Source organism: Triticum urartu, chromosome 6A (assembly GCF_056163025.1).
Source record: "Triticum urartu cultivar PI428250 chromosome 6A, HENAU_Tu73, whole genome shotgun sequence".
Classification (NCBI taxonomy): domain Eukaryota; kingdom Viridiplantae; phylum Streptophyta; class Magnoliopsida; order Poales; family Poaceae; genus Triticum; species Triticum urartu.
In genome coordinates, this window is record NC_141878.1 from 265094963 (window position 1) to 265112634 (window position 17672).

Consider the following 17672-nt stretch of genomic DNA (forward strand, 5'->3'; position numbering starts at 1 on the left):
AGACCCATGAAAACACATATGGGCTGGAGAAAGGGGTACCCTGAATATTGGGTAGCTGTTACCTGTTCCTCTTTTGTTTTGCTTTCTCACATATATTTCATAAAGCGGACTCTATGGATCCCCACAAGTGATCAATTCTCGCATGAATTGCTAAGGATCTAGTAAAGTACTCTCTCTGTTTCATAATGAAACGTTTTTAACACCAGTGTTACACTACGGGGCGGAGGGAGTAGATTTTTAGAAACGCTTCTCATCAGTAGTCTGGCAGGATGCTTTTGTTAGACCGGTCGTGCGACGTCGATACGTTTTCATCTCACGGTTCAGATTCCTCCAAAATTAGTCGCCTAACACCCACGAAAAAAGCCTATTTTCTCTCCCCTAATAACTCCTCATCAGTTTCTCTTTCCTGAATTAATCACACCTTCCTGACGCAGCTGAACCCGTTCCCATCTCCCGCATGCCGCCAATCTCTCGATGCCCTCCCCTCCCCAGCTTCCTCCGCCGGGAACAAGGCCTTCTCCAAGGTGGCCGTGCGATCCACCGTTCCATGGCGTCGTGCGGTGGCTGCGCCCACCATTATACGTGACGGCGCATGAGCAAGCTCGCAAACCCCCTCGGCGTCCGGTGCTCCCACCAGGTTCTGGTCTCGCAACCTGTAGCACACCATGCCGAAGGGCCGTCTCAATTGGGGAGTGAGGGGAATGAATCAATCTGGATAGGTATTGAGTCCTCTCACGATCTCATCTGAAAACAGTGCTAGTTAATTCCTATTTTTTTATGTTGCAAGTATTGTTTTAACATCCGTGTGTTACTGTGTCCATACACTTGGTTCGATTTTGTTATGTCCTGTGTGTAGTTTATCACCAAATCAGAGACAAATATCTGTGAATTTTGTATCAACACGACACAAATATGATGCTTCCAAATATCCATGCTTCTTATGCATCATTCGCGTGCTTCTTTGTTGCATAGAGTTTGCGCCAACTAGACATGCTTCTATTTTTCTATACTATTTGTGTTATCTTGAGATAGCATGAAATTGACGCTTCTTCCAAATACCACCAGCGCATGTTAGGCTGCCATTACAGGTTGGAGAATCCACTTACCATAGCGAGACGACGACGGTAAGGTCGCTGGGGTGGCACTATTATCATGCCACCGTGTTGGCATCTTCTTCGGCGTCGTTGCATCAAATGGTGCTCCCAGTCGATGGGTTCCTTTGTTCAGGCCGGCATCGTCTCTCATGCTTCCTACCCTCGATGCCTCTGGTTCCTCGACGTTGCTGGCTCTACATAGTTGGAATGATGTGCTTCATTGTCATAGACACAATGCTTCAGATTTTTGTATTAAGTTTCATACTACCTATGTATATGCTTCTATCAATTTAGTATCAGATATTTGCTTCTGTATCATATGTGGCATGGTTTCCAAGTATGTACATGTTTGGTTTGTTGTTTACACAACCATGGTAAATTATTAATGCTTCGTAACTATTTTGTTCATGCTTCAGCATTTGTCAAACCATGTTTTCGATGGTTCACTGCGACATAAAATGCATCTGTATACATTTGACATGATATGTTTCCTGGAAAATAATGTGTGCTTCATTAGTTACGATAGTATGTGGAACTTGGTACTACATTTCTCGTGCTTCAACCTAACAAAATTGTGCTTCGCAACACAACCATGCGTGCTTCACAGTCATAGCATAAAAGAAATAATGATAATGGTTGGAGAAAATGTGACCATAAAGTATGAAGCATGCCTTGTACTGTTGAAAGCATATATTTAGCATAAACATCTGAAAAAAGTATGAAATACAAGGAAGCATCATGCATATGTGGAAGCACCTATGATTATATGGACATGAAGCGAATATCGGAAGCATATATGGAAGCAGCGTATTATAGAATGTTTACGAATATTATGGAAGCATATTTTCTATTATGGGAACAAACTTTTGCAGGTGCACGGGTTAACATCTTTGCTTGGTTTTTGGGTGTGATTAACTCGAGGAACAAAATTATATGGAAACAAGTGTGGACCCATGTTCAAATTCTGACCAAGCGTGATTTTTGGAAGCAATTAATTCTATGAAGCAGCTGATTACAAGGAAACTACCAAGAAAAAGACCCACTCTCCTACTAATCCAACGGTTGAAGCAATCTCATCCTACGGCATTGGGCTGGTCTGATGCGAGGCTAGGGATCAGTAGTCTGATCCCTAGTGATGCTAGATTTTTATGATCTGATAAAGAATCAAGCTTGTTTATAAATGTTCCAGCTATTCTCTACCTCCTTGAAAAGGGTGCTCAACTAACAAGAACTGTTTATGATATTTTAAGCAACAACCCATCAAATTTATCTCAAATTGCATAAGTGCAATCAATTCATTATGTGTAAATATGCAACGAATCAAACATGCTTTGTACGCACACACATTAGACCGAAGTGCAATAAGATGGGACAAACAATAACTGCATGTAAAAAAGCTGGGATAGGAGAGCACATAGCGGGCCAGCACCATACTAAGAGAGGCGCGGACCGTCCGTCCGGAGTTCGGGTTGCAAGGCGGTGGGTTGGCATAGCCCTATGTCGGGCTCCGACAGGGTGGCCAGGGTCCGGGACCCTTGCCAGCTTTCGCCTGTTGGCTTGATAGGGGCTGGTGGTCTTCTTGCGACGAAGAGCTTGTGCTCTTCCTCTACGACGTGCACCGACAAAAGCTGTGCAAGGCCTTGATCGTTGCTGGCCTATGGACCCTTTATTAAAATGTCTCGCTATTCTAAGTTTTTTTTCAAAGAAATGACATTAAATTTATTGGGTTAACTAGCACATATGCCCGTGCGTTGCAAACGGAAAAATTGATATTTTGTGCAAGCATAATGTCCCAAAACATCGGATTCACTATGAAGAACATGCTGCAATGCAACATCTTTCTACAAAATGAACATAAAAAATATGTTGCAATTTAGTTGTGTTCATATTTTCTTTGTAGGGCATAATCTCCAACTGATTTCATTTAAGTATAATCCTTTTTAATAGTATTTAAGTATAATCCTTTTATTAATTACCATGACGTCCTCATCTGTTTTAGTCGGGAATCAGATCCTTCCTTTTCTAATTTAGTAGCCCAACACATTGAAGCCTATAAATCTTTCTTTTAATTATCCTACCTTTTTGCCTCAAATCCTTCATGTAAAATTTATTAAGATCACAATCTTTCTTTTAGTGATTCCACGGGTTTACCCATAATTCTTTCTTTAATTAGCCACATCCGTTTGAATATTCTATTCAAGCCCACAATTCTTCCTTTATTAGCTCATTTGCTTAATTAGCTCGCCCTAAATATGATGACTGCCACTCGTATATTTAGAGCGAGTTGGGATTAGTAAATGTGAAAGGCGCATAGGTCGTTGGTTGTTATATCGAAGAGCTAGACATGAGATCATGTGTTTAATTTCCTCAATGTTGATTTATTTTGACCCAATTATTTTTCATGGTTTTTATAAAGCCCATAAAAGGCCCCTCAACGTACAAGTATCTGGCCCAAATCACTTAGCGTGTGAACCAAACGAAAATGACTAAACCGAACCAAGAATATCTATTCCCTTTAATAGTAGGTATAGATAAATGAATCTATTTTCTAGAAAAGACACTTTCACGATCGCTCGTTCCAACGGTAGAAGCGCTCCTTCCGTCCCCAATCATCTGGAATACAACCCATCCATCCATGCATGCCCCCCCCAAGAGATGCTCGAACCGTCCGCCTGGACTTCGGGTTGTAGGGCAGTGGCGCGTTGCTCCCCCCCCCCCCCAAGAGAGGCTCAAACCGTCCGTCCGGACTTTGGGCTGCAGGGCGATGGCATAGCCCTATGTTGGGCTCTGACATGGTGGCCAGGGTTTGGGACCCTTGCCGGCGATCACTCGTTCCAATGGTAGAAGCGCTCCTTCTGTCCCCAATCATCTAGAATACATCCCATCCATACATGCATGGGGTAATATACACCTAATCCCCCTCACCCCCACCCCCCAACAGAGGCTCGGACTGTCCATCCAAACTTTGGGCTGCGGGGCGATGGGTTGGCGTAGCCCTGTGTCGGTCTCCGGCAGGGTGGCCAGGGTTTGGGACCCTTGCCGTCTTTCGCCGGTTGGCTTGACAGGGGCTAGTGGTCTTCTTGTGTCGAAGAGCTTGCCTAGGAGGACGTGGCACCGGCAAAAGTTGTGCAAGGCCTTGATTGTTTATGAACCCTTTATTAAAACCTCTCGCTATTCTAAGTTTTTCTTCAAAGAAATGACACTAATTATTTATTTTTATTGGGTTAATAAATGAATCTATTTTTTAGAAAAGACTCTTCCAACGGTAGAAGCGCTCCTTCCCTCATCTAGAGTACAGCCCAGCCCATCCAATATTACACCTAATCGCCCCCCACCCCTACTCCTTCATGTCGGAAAGCGAGCGCGCATTAGCCTCAGTGTTTTCACTAAATAATTGCCTTGATTGTACTCCCTCCCTCCAGAAATACTTGCCGGAATCAAATAAAATTTCCCTTCTTAAATCACTCTCTCCCATACTGATCATCATTGCCCTTCCTTGTCCAGTAAGTATGAAGCAACGGGAGCAGCGCTGATGAGGACACCAATACCATTGTTACACCCATAGCCCCTGCTGCTATACATACTGAACCAATTACTAGAGCTCGCGCCCGCCAATTAAATTATCAGGTACTTTCGTTTCTTGATAATGATTCTAATGTTCATGAGAATATGATACTGCCTAAATTGGATACATTTGTTTTGCTTACAAATGAAGGGCCTGGCATGGATAAGAGGGATGAACACTGGAGTAAGACCAAGCATGGAGATGATGGCATGCACAAGGGGATCAAGAACGGAGTTACAAGTGATGATTTCAGGACTTTGAAGCCACCATAAGGAGTGCATGAAGCCTTGGACGAAATATATAAGATGCCACTACATAAATTTCGTCCAGAGGCTATTCTAGGTGATGCGTCACCTTATTATTGGGCCAGGCCCATGTATTTTCGAAATACTTAAGTATAGGCTGTTTTTAGAGTCCGTATGTGTGGGGAAACAAGAGTTAGGGTTGGTTTCGGACCCCTCCGAGGGCCATGAAATCCCCCCCTCTTCCTCCATATATACAGCCCTTAGGGCGTCGTTTAGAGTTTGGGTTTTATTTAGATTAAAAGTTCGCCATAGTTGCAACTTCATGTACTTCGTTTGTGTTCAACAACCAAACAAAGGCGTCACAGAACCCCACCTTCATTAATAAAGCTTTCCTCTTTTATTCGCAATATCCAGATTGCAATCTTAGTTTCTTCCTTGTTCTTCATTTGCTCGCAGGAAATAGACCCTCGTGGTCAGGTTGATCGTGCTCCGACGTGGTCAATAACACTCGGAAGTTGGTTTAGCGATTGCTAAGGCGCGACGTCTTCGCACTTTCGTAGTCGGATCGTCAAAGTCAACTCCCACAGAAAACGATAACTATCTCATCGAAACATCGGGACACCTTCGCCTCTATCAAGTGGTATCAGATGTCCAGGTTGCTCGGTGCGATTTTATAGTTTTTCGTAGTTTAGATCGAGTCTGTTCTTCATACCTACGGTCCACGAAAAAGCCAAAAAAAATATTAGGGTTAGTTCATCATATCCGAACCAATCTAAGCCTTTGCATAATCTTTTTAGGGTTTTGCATTGTTGAATTTGCGGTTGCATCGTCGTGTCTAGTTGCTGGTCTTAGTGTCTAGTCCTCTAGATTTTCGAGTTCTGTTCACAAGTAGTCACGCCGCCGCCGCATCATCATCATCACCGCTGCCATATACCATCATCATCGTCACTGCTGCCATATACCACCATCATCATCACTGCTGTCATATACCACCATCGTCCTCACCGCTGCCATATACCACCATCGTCGTCGCCGCTGCCATATACCACATATCCACCACCATCACGATAACCCGAGTCCACCTCCATCACAGATTCGCCACCAGTCCGTGTTCAACCGCCCTACATACATCTCTGCCACTAGTCCTAGTCTGAATCCAGTATTTCCAGATCACGCCATACTCCGAGTCGTGACAGAGTAGGACTTCCCAACATCAGTGCCACCCGTACAAGAAAAATAGTTCCATTTTCAAAAGAAACTAAGTCTGGAAAATTCTGGCTAGGCAGTTTTTAGACCATTTGTAGACTATTTTGAAAAAAAAATGTTACGGAGCAAAAAAAAGAGGAAAAAAAGTGCAAACAAAGTGAAAAAATGAAAAAAAATATGAGTGTGCTCCTCCCTTGTTTACATGCAGCGTCGTGATTTTGTTAGTGTTCTAGGCTCGCGTCTCTAGCACGGTCTAGCCTAGGACCAGCACAGTACCGTCGTTGAGCGTTTATTCAACTTTGCATCTCTGAATTGATTATTGCTGATTCTTTTGCTACCATATTATAAGCCTTCCCAGCTCCACATACATCTACGTCGTGCGTTTGACTCTCCCTGGTAATCGCTCTATCCAAGCTTTGAGAGTTTTGACTACGATGGTTGCCGATCACCGCTTGCTGTTGGGTAAGAACTGGTAAGAATTTGAGATTTGCTTGACGGATTTGTGACACCCACCACCACCTCTTGTTAGTAGTCTGTAGGATCATATTCTTGTGTGTTTCTATTGCTGCTAACCATGGCAGGATCACAAGCCGATGACACTGACTGGGAGAACATGACAAATAAGGAGTTGCATGATAAATTTCAGCAAATGATGAGTGGACAGGTGCAAGATGTGCTAAACAAATTTGAAGAGGCCATGGAGAAGATAGATGGCATGGAGAAGACGTTCGAAACAAAGCTCGATAACAAGTTTAATGAATTGCTCCCGCGTCTTCCACCACCACCACCGGCTGCACCTACAACGCGTTCCCATTGAGTGGGACGAGCACAGCACGTTCCCATTGACCCTGGGCAAAATTCCAGTGCCGTTGTTGATGCTTCCATAGCTCCTGTTGCTACTGCAGAGGTGGAGGAACATTATGGGGATGAGGTTGGTTAAAATCAGAACTACGTGCAACCACCAGCACCACCACCACCAGGTCGTCCTCAGGTATATCATCGCAACGGTAGGGCTGCACCACCACATGAGGTACAAGATCATGACCATCTTAATAAACTGAAATTGAATATTCCACCATTTGAGGGTAGATATGTTCCTGATATATATCTTACTTGGGAGTTAGAAACTAAACAACGTTTTACGTGTTTACAATATCCTGAGGAGAGACGTGTTCCTGTTGCTGTTTGTGCTTTCACTAGCTTCGCATGTGTTTGGTGGTCTGAACATTGTAGATTATATCCTATTCTAGCTACTTGGGCTGCTTTGAAAACTGCTATGCGTACTCGTTGAGTTCCACCATATTATCAAGGTGAATTAATTCAAAAATTGCAGCGTTTAAGACAAGGAAAAAATTATGTAGAAGAATATTATCACGAATTACAAACTGGCATGATTATATGTGGTATTATTGAGAAGAATGAAGCTATACTTGCACGTTTTATGGGTGGATTAAATAGCGAGATTCAGACCATTCTAGAGTATAAGGAGTATAATAATATCACTCGTTTATTCCATCTTGCTTGTAAAGCTGAACGTGAAGCACAGGATCGACGGGCATTGGCGCGAACTAACTTTTCTGCAGGTCGATCTTCATCATGGACACCACGTGCATCCTCTGCTTCCACTACACCAGCAACTCCATCAGGTGCCACCTCCAGCCGTGATACAAGAAAGCAGGCACAGCCACCACTATCTGCCAAGAGCATACCTGCCGGGCCTGCGCAGAGCTCTTCTTCTTTCATGGCATCAACAGGGCACACAAGTGATATTATTTGTCGTCGTTGTAAGGGAAAAGGACATTTTGCGAGAGAATGCAAATCTCAGCGTGTGATGATTGCTACTGAGGATGGTGGATATGAGTCCGCTAGTGACTATGATGAGGAGACTTTGGCTCTTATTACACATGAAGAACACGGTGGAGAGGATTCTGATCATGAGACGCAATACATGGATGCTGAAGATGCTGAAAGGTATGAATGTTTAGTTACTCAACGTGTTTTGAGTGTGCAGGTTACACAAGCTGATGAAAATCAGAGGCATAATTTGTTCCATACAAAGGGAGTTGTGAAGGAACGTTCTGTTCGCGTCATCATAGATGGAGGGAGTTGCAACAACTTGGCTAGCATGGAGATGGTGGAGAAGCTATTTCTCACCACAAGACTGCATCCACATCCTTACTACATCCAATGGTTCAACAACAGCGGCAAGGTTAAGGTAACACATACTGTTCGTGTGCATTTTAGTATCTCTACATATGTTGATTATGTTGATTGTGATGTGGTACCCATGCAAGCATGTTCCTTATTACTTGGTACACCATGGCAATTTGATAAAAATTCTTTACACCATGGTAGAAACAATCAGTATACTCTTGTTCATAAGGATAGCCATATTACTTTGCTTCCTATGACTCCTGAATCCATTTTGAAAGATGATATTAATAGAGTTAATAAAGCAAAACAGGAGAAAAATAAGAGTGAAAATCAGATTGTGGCAAAAGAATTTGAGCAACAAATGAAACCTAATAATGAACCATCTAATGTTGCTTCTGAAATTAAATTCAAAAGTGCATGTTTACTTGCCACAAAATCTGATATTGATGAGCTAGATTTCAGCAAATCTATTTGCTATACTTTTGTGTGCAAAGAGGCATTATTTTCATTCGAGGACATTCCTTCCTCTTTGCCCCTGCTGTCACTAACATTTTGCAGGAGTTCGCCGACGTCTTCCCACAAGACGTGCCACCGGGATTACCACCTATTCGAGGGATTGAGCATCAGATTGACTTAATTCCCGGTGCATCGCTACCCAACCATGCACCATACCGTACCAATCCAGAGGAGACGAAGGAGATTATGCGTCAAGTATAGGAGCTGCTCGACAAAGGTTACATACGCGAATCTCTTAGTCCTTGTGTTGTTCCTATTATACTAGTGCCTAAAAAGGATGATACATCGCGTATGTGTGTTGATTGTAGAGGCATTAATAATATTACTATTCGTTATCGTCATCCTATTCCTAGGCTAGATGATATGCTTGATGAATTGAGTGGCTCTACAATTTTCTCCAAAGTTGATTTGCGTAGTGGATACCATCAAATTCGTATGAAATTGGGAGATGAATGCAAAACAGCATTTAAAACTAAGTTCGGTTTATATGAGTGGTTAGTCATGCCTTTTGGGTTAACTAATGCACCTAGTACTTTCATGAGATTAATGAACGAAATTTTACGTGCTTTCATTGGACGATTTGTGGTAGTCTATTTTGATGATATACTGATTTATAGCAGATCTTTGGAGAAACATTTAGAACATTTACGTGTTGTTTTTATTGCTCTACGTGATGCACGTTTGTTTGGTAACCTTGGGAAATGCACCTTTTGCACCGACCGAGTATCTTTTCTTGGCTATGTTGTTACTTCACAGGGAATTGAAGTTGATAAAGCCAAGATTGAAGCTATTGAGAGTTGGCCGCAGCCAAAACGGTCAAACAAGTGAGGAGTTTTCTTGGCCTCGCTGGATTCTATAGGCATTTTGTGAGAGATTTCAGCACCATTGATGCACGTCTCAATGAGCTTACAAAAAAGGATGTGCCTTTTGTTTGGGGTACCGCACAGGAAGAAGTCTTCACGGTATTGAAAGATAAGTTGACACATGCTCCTTTACTCCAATTTCCTGATTTTAATAGGACTTTTGAGCTTGAATGTGATGCTAGTGGCATTGGATTAGGAGGTGTGTTATTACAAGATGGCAAACTTGTTGCATACTTTTCTGAAAAATTGAGTGGGCCTAGTCTGAACTATTCTACTTATGATAAAGAATTATATGCTCTTGTTCGGACCTTAGAAACATGACAACATTATTTATGGCCCAAGGAATTTGTTATACATTATGATCATGAATCTTTGAAACACATTAAAAGTCAAGCAAAACTGAACCGTAGACATGCTAAATGGGTTGAATTCATTGAGACTTTTCCTTATGTCATTAAACACAAGAAGGGTAAAGAAAATGTTATTGCTGATGCATTGTCTCGTCGCTATACTACGCTTTCACAACTTGACTTCAAAATATTTGGTTTGGAGACCATCAAAGATCAATATATGCATGATGTTGATTTTAAAAATGTAATGCAGAATTGTAAAGAAGAAAGAACGTGGAAACAAGAGTTCAAGTTGGTTTCGGACCCCTCCTCCAAAGACCATGAAATTCCCCCTCCTCCCTTCCTCCATATATATAGCCCTTAGGACGTCGTTTAGACTTTGAATTTTGTTTAGATTAAAAATTCGTCATAGTTGCAACTTCACGTAGTTCGTTTGTGTTCAACGACCAGACAAAGACGTCAGAAAACCCCGCCTTCATTAATAAAGCTTTCCTCTTTTATTCACAATATCCAGATTGCAATCTCAGTTTCTTGCTTATTCTTCGTTTGCTCGCAGGAAATAGACCTTCGTGGTCAGGTTAATCGTGCTCCGGCATGGTCAATAACCCTCGGAAGTTGGCTTAGCGATTGCTAATGCACGACGTCTTCGCACGTTCGTAGTCAGATCATCAAAGTCGACTCTCACACAAAACGATAACTATCTCATCAAAACATCATGACATCTTCGCCTCTATCAAGCGACACGCTGCTGCGGCACCCTGTCAAGATGAAGCGAGGAAGAAGGTGACCGGGCTGAGCTGACCATGGCTGGTACCAAATGGGGCAGGAGCACTCCCTGTCCACATAAAAATAAAGGATGCATATGGGCGATCTATTTGACAAAACATGGGTTCAAATGGCTATATCAACAAAAAAGAAGCATGTGAAAGTTCCAGTGACATTTCTCGATTTGGCAAAAATTGCAGTGGCATTTATCGAATAAACCCAAATTTACCCAAAGAAATAGATAGATCAGGTACGCATTGCACATTACTCGATACTCAAACAGAGAATATTTTCTCATCCACTAGAGAGAAAAATGAACCGTCAGCCAAATAAATAAAACTCACATAGTTACAGTTTCTGGCGACTGTTATGTACATTCATTCAATTATGAGTAGCGGGTTTTGGGAAGTCGCTCCTTACAGAATGAATATTATGCAGCTTAACGTATTGATAGCCTGTGGTTTTGATGCAACTAGTGTGTAACAAACCAAACGATCACAAAGAAAATACCAAAATAAAGGAGAATTCCCGATGGAGCCCTGAAGTACATGTGCATAATGTTTTTTATATGTGAAGATCGTCCAGTGTTAGCTCTTCGGCGGACATCATCTTCAGTTTCTGCAAACAATATACTTGATCAAACCTGCTAGGCCATTGCATATTCAACACGAGATGAACAAAAATAGAAACTACTTACTGTGATGAACTGGGGTGGATCATCAAGGCTGGACGAACCAAGGATGACCTCACGCTTCAGCTTCGATGAAAGCTTGTGTGCAGCACGTAACTGGAAAACGCATATTATTGGTTACAGCATGCATATTAGTATGGCCTTAGTGAACTGTGGGTGTTCAACATACTGAACAAACCTCTGATCGAGTAGCACCACCAATGACAAAAACAAATATACGCTGGCCATGCTTTTGGAAATCACTCGATGCATGCTTCAATACAGAATCACTGCAAAGAAATGTCAAGTCCTCAATGCATGCTGATAATTACATACAACATTACCTGCTACTTTCAAACAGGATTTTAATTGTTAAAAACTGAAAAGCATATAAAATCAAAATGTATATGTTCACTAGCTAGAAGAACCTAAGGGCCATATATTTACTGGCACAAGGATTTAAGTCCGACTTTTGGAAGTAAAGGGACCTAGTCACCTCGATACTCCCTTTATGGAGGTAAAAAAATATGGTTACAGGGGAAGTTTCGTCCCGTAACTGTATGTTGTTTAGGTAGAAATGAGGCACCCTACGGAGGCTACCCCTAGAACAAGGGCACGTGCTCTAACCAACTGACTGCTGCCCAGTTCTCCCTTTTATGGAGGTACAGGGATCGGATGTGCAGTTTTGACTATTTTAGACACCTTACTAGTTGCATGTGAATTTTTCACAATGGCAGACATTATTTAGCGATATCAATGTCCAAGAGGCATCTTTAAACTCTACAGCCGGTGCAGATAGATAAAGAGAACTCCTGGCTATTCATGGCAACATAAACAGTGGCCCATACATGGAGAAAACCACAGGTATCATTGTTCTAGATAATTCTAGAAATACTGTACTGGACAGTATCCACCACTGACCTTGAATAACCATCATCAGAACCACGAGGCCTAGCCCATGATCCACCAGTCCTCCTAGATCTCATCGAGTGAGCTGGGCTTGTGCGGGCTGAGGTACTGGTAGTGGTAGGTCCTACATGGAAACTGGGACTAGGGTCGTTCATGCAGTTATATTCATCTTTTGGTAATTCACCCTTGCTGAGCTGCTCAATCAATTCCTGAACAAAAGGAATGTTATTTTACATGCCAAAAAATGGAAACAAAACTGCATAAAGTAGACATACAATGTGTGCGCCAAGGGCTATCGAGATGAACCCCACAAAACTTATAAAATAGCTGAGATTTGTAAAATAAGTCCCATAAGAACAAACTGGGGGTGTGGCTTTATATTAAATATTCTGAACTTAATGGGGCAAACACTTTTTTGGAATTCCATCAAACACAACTGAAAAGAATCTTAATTTGCAGTGATTTCTCAGTAAATCGGGTTTCAGATTGTTTGGCTTATTGAGTTGATCCTTCACACTGTGCTAAAATGGCCATCACATGTCAATGCTGTTGCAGAGTGTTAGAGGAGCAACTTGGATGTATTGCATAGCCCAAGGGGCAAATATATATTACAATGAACTTGGAGTACAAGGAAGGAAATCTAAACTAATGCAACTACATAACGGACACCTAGACCAATATTAATACCCCTTAACTCAAATGCAAACCGTGTCCAATAGCATTGCATTTGAATAAGTGTAACACTACAGAAAATGGAGATCCAAAATCCACGTCTTGAGAGTGTCATGGTAGCATGGAGTCTTGAAAAACCTGTTGAGTCAAGCAAAAGAGAGATAGAAGAAGAATGTTGCAAAGATCATTGCACAAGCAATGCAAAAGGAGGTGATGCGAAGCATCCTACGGTCATCCCATGTACACTTCAACTACTCCCCAAGCCCCAAGTGGATCTACAACGAGAGCTCGAGCATGTGCCATTGGAGATAAGGTGAACTCACTCCTAAGTGCTTCCCCTTTCCATTCAAGCGAAACATGGTTGCTACCTAAGACAAAGACACTATGTGTGCATAGGAACCAAGGACACGACCATGGAGGAGCTCGGAGCATATGACAAGCCACCACGGATATGTAACAAGAAGTGCCTCAAGTGGAGTCGCCACGAAGCTACATCGGCCGGACATACGGCCGAAGCCCGGATATCCGGCGCCACCGAACAGTGGAAGACCAGAACAAACGGGCGCCAACCGACTCTACAGTGGCCGGATTCGGCCGACACCCTGGACATCCGACGTCCACCGAACCGCCGAGCATCCAGCACCGCCCCTGTAATCCGGCCAGAGGAGTCCAGAAGCTGCGAAGATGTGAGCCACCACCCGGCCAAACATCCAGCCCAGCCTCGGACATCCCGCGCCCCAAGTCGGGCCGGACATCCGGCATGTCCCCGGACATACGGCGCTTGCGCAGCCGCGGCCAAAGGGCCATGTAACCTCCCTCTCTCACTCCCCCCCCCCCCCCCCCCACTTCGCCTAGACTATAAATAGACCTTCGCCTTCCTCTTGTTAGGGTTAGCAAAGTACTCGGATCTAGAGAGCTTTGCTTATATCTACCACCTCTCCCATGGAGATCAAGGCCTCCATGTGAGAAGACCCCTAGTAGGTATCAAGACCCCTATCTAGGGAAGATCCATCTTGGATTCAAGATCTCATCTCCCCACGGGATTTGGGATGAACCTTACCATGTATCCTTGTTTCCCTTTGTTGTTCATGTACCTTGTGGATCTTATGTGGATGTGAGTCTAGTGGACGTGTGATTGGACTTGTTCTTGAGTGTTCCTCTTGTGATTTCTCCATGTTCTTCCCCGTGTTCTTCGTGTTCTTCAAAGTTTTCCCCTCCAATTCATGAAAGATCACTAGAAAGGGCTTGGCCCTATATCAGGAGGCCACGAAAATTCTATAGAAAACAACAACGACCAGAAAGGCCACAAAAGTTGTATAGAAAGGGCCAGAAAAAAAGGCCGGCAGATAAGGGTTTGGTGGACTCGCATGACATGAGAAACATAGAAGAGCAATTGACTTGCTGGACGCAGTGGAAAATAGAAAGCTAGAAGCTATGAAGCAGACACGAGACAATGATACAGGAGCCATCATGTCTGCAGGAGGCTGTGGAGGAGGGAGAGCAGTGGAGAATTGCAACTAGCAGATGAGCACCCAACACCGGCGGAAGGTGTATGTGTGAGACGGTGCCGGTGAAACGACCACCGCTCAAAAAGCCATTAGACTGGCCTGGCATATTAAGACCAGCAGCGGGCGACGGGAAGCCAGCTGCGGAGGCGGGAATGATCGGACGAAGGCAGCGACTGGCGAGTAACTGGCTCTCGAAGGAGAGCATGTGCAGACAGCGCAACAGGCGAGGAGCGTGTGCAACGGATGGCCACACGCGGAGAGTGGCACCGGCGACGAGAGCGAGCGATGGAAGGCCACACATGGAGAACGCCACCGGACAGCAAGAGAGATACTATGCCCGATGACGGCAACATATTTTTTTTAATTGAGTAAACAAATCTACCCTGGGACAAGCACCCGCACAGAGTACCTAGCAATGTGAGCAGCTGTTGAGGAAAGCAAGATGCAGGGCAGCAGGTAGCAAAGCAAGCAATGCAAGCTAGAAGGTGGAGAGCAACACGTGGGGCAACAGGAAGCCAAGCAAGCAAGGCATTTGCAGCGGTACAGAGAGCCAAGCATGGGGCAACAGGTGAGCAGGCCTGCAGATGTGGGCGGCCGGAGGTACAGCACAACCAGGTTGTTAGGCCCCAACTAATTGAAACTAAGAACAGCGCTATTTCTCATAAATGAAATGAAAAGTAGCAGAGTTCGAGGGAGAGAAGCTAGGGTTTGCACCGCCAACAGATACTCGTATTAGGCCCAGCCAGAAAACGGAGGCTAGGGTTTCAACCAATTTACATAGAGATGCCCTCTTCCATAGGGAGAGAAAAGCAGAAAAGTAGAAAGGGAGCAGGTGAGCACTACCAGAAAGTGAACAGCGACCTTTGAGTGAATAAGGACCGCCCAATCGCAGATGCCCTCTTCCATAAGGATCCGAGGCTTTATAGCCATTACAACTTGAGAGAGGAAAGCAGAAAACTAGAAAGGAAGCAGGTGGGCTTTGCCGGAAAGTGAACCACAACCCTTGAGTGAATAAGGACCGTCCAATCGCAGAACAAGTCGGTTACGAGCTCTTCTTGGCGCAAAGCGGTAAGTACCGAGGTCCGTTGGATTGGCGATGCACAGCTGTCTCTGAATCTCTAGCGAAGCAGTACAGCACAACAGTTAACTGAATGTGAACGAGTGTCTCATTCTTCAGGTTAGGGCCCGATAAGGCCCTAGTGGCGAGATCAGACTTGTCCAAAGGATGAAATGCAGGGAAAATTTTCTGTGTGAAGGTAGAGTCCTCCCAGGCAGCCATGTCTGCTGACATATTCTTTCACTTGATTAGAGACAGCACCACATGAATGCTGATGCTCCCCATGTAATCTAGGAATTAATTTTCTGTCCAGCAATTCTTCAGGTTCAGTGAGCATTGTGCCGTCAGGGTTTAGCAGTGGAAGAGTAGCATTAGGTACTGCTTTAGGACCAAGGTGCTTTTTCAGTTGACTGACATGGAAAGCGGAGTGAATCTTGCATCCCATAGAATTTCGAGTGTAACTTCAGGCTGTGATGAAATACTGAGGGGGGGGGGGGGGGCTGTAGGGTTGGAGCTTTAAATAGACCATGTATCCAACTTGGAAGGTCCTCTCTGATCAGTTTTTGTCACCATAAGTTTTCATACTTTGCTGGACCTTCTAAAGGTTATGCTTTATCTGAATAGCCATCTCTTCAGGTGAGCAGATTCAGCAATCTTAGTTGGTGCTCTACCATAGACTGCCTTGAAAGGTGTCATCTGTTTGGCCGTCTGTCTGGGAGTGGTAAGAAGTGCTCATGTGTAGAAGTTTCTGCAAATTGGTATCCTGATGTATAGTTTCTGAAGACGGAAGTGTTTCATCATGAATTCCCATAAGTCCATAGGCCATTTGGACCGGATTGCATTGAAACAGAGACTGTCAGCCCCAAGGATAATGTTATATGTGGCATCCTAGCTTAAAAGGGTTGATAGTGCTACTCATATCAATAAGATGCATCTTCTTTGCTGGAAGCTCATCGCCTATACTCTCGGTTAAGTGTGCTTGGCTTGGAGCAATTCGGGGATGGGTGGTTGATCGGGAGGTTTCCCTTGCTGCACACAAGTACAAAGTGTGTTGGAAAGACTAGTGTTTGTTTGTGGGCCAGTCTAGAGCATAGAGGTCCAGTGCGGGAGTGGCTGGTGTGTTATGTTATATCCTTGTGGTTTGAGCACCCTGAAATGAGAACGGAGGACTTGATTTTGGATGGTGTACTTGCAATTCTTAGAGATGAACTCAGCCCAATGTTGCCTCCCATTTTTTGCTACTAGAACTTTTGTACTATTTGTTGGTGTAAGTACACACTGAGCTTGATGTGCTAAACACTATCAATTAGTTCAGTAGCAGAGATATTAAAAGAAACTGTGGCAGTGAATTTGTGCTTCTTGTTGCTGAGGCTCATGAGACGATGCATGGATATTTGGAGCTACTGCTCAGTGGTCCTTTCTTGATCATCACTGTCATTGTCATTCTCAATGAAATATATTATTTCAGCATTGGCAGGGATCTGTGCCTGCATACCTTGAACTTGCCTTTCATATGACATTTTGCTCAGCATTGGCAAGGATCTGTGCCTGCATACCTTGAACTTGCCTTTCATATGACATTTTGCAAACTTTCATGTGTCCACGGCTCCATGTGCACTCTGGGAACCCTCTGTTTTGGGGCGTTTTCTCGTTCACGTGAACAACCGGTTTGGAAGAAAAAAAGAGCAGGTACAATGTCATCGGGCATGGTTTCCCTCCCTGGCTGTCTCGTGCTTTTTGCTGGTGTGGCATCGGACTCTGTCTCGTATACGCAGCTTTTCATTGGTGTTGGTGCTCATCAGCCTGTGGCATCACCTCTTCTGGCTGTATTCCTTAATCTTGATGGCCGTGCCTGCTTTTCTCCTTGTGGTGCTACGTCAACCACTTCAGCTCTGTCTCATCCGCCAATTACTATTCTCTGCCGGGGGCTGCTCCTCGTCGGCATCTCACATGCTCGACCTCCTCCACAACATTCACTGCAGACATGATGGATCCTGCATCATTGTCTGGTTTCTGCTTCCAAGCTTCTAGCTTTCTATGTTCTGTTGCGTCCAGCAAGTCCGTTGCTCTTTTGTGTTTATCATGCCATGCGAGTCCA

The 17672-nt window shown here is 43.9% G+C and overlaps 1 protein-coding gene and 1 long non-coding RNA gene across 4 annotated transcripts in view; one reads left to right on the forward strand and one right to left on the reverse strand.

Moving 5' to 3' along the window:
- Nucleotides 1-218: 218 nt before the first annotated feature.
- Nucleotides 219-1506, forward strand: LOC125517437 (uncharacterized). The gene is made up of 2 exons (XR_007287602.2): nucleotides 219-719; nucleotides 1066-1506. It is a non-coding gene; the product is annotated as an uncharacterized LOC125517437 (long non-coding RNA).
- A 9554-nt stretch (nucleotides 1507-11060) lies between these two features.
- Nucleotides 11061-17672, reverse strand: part of LOC125516767 (putative protein transport Sec1a) — a 77562-nt gene continuing 70950 nt past the window's right edge. For all 3 annotated transcript variants that reach the window (XM_087527795.1, XM_087527794.1, XM_087527796.1), the window contains 4 exons: nucleotides 12350-12546; nucleotides 11628-11718; nucleotides 11456-11545; nucleotides 11061-11376 (listed from right to left, as the gene is read on the reverse strand). In XM_087527795.1, the coding sequence (XP_087383921.1) occupies nucleotides 11323-11376; nucleotides 11456-11545; nucleotides 11628-11718; nucleotides 12350-12546 (432 nt within the window). In that variant the 3' untranslated portion in view covers nucleotides 11061-11322. The remainder of the gene's footprint in view (nucleotides 11377-11455; nucleotides 11546-11627; nucleotides 11719-12349; nucleotides 12547-17672) is intronic.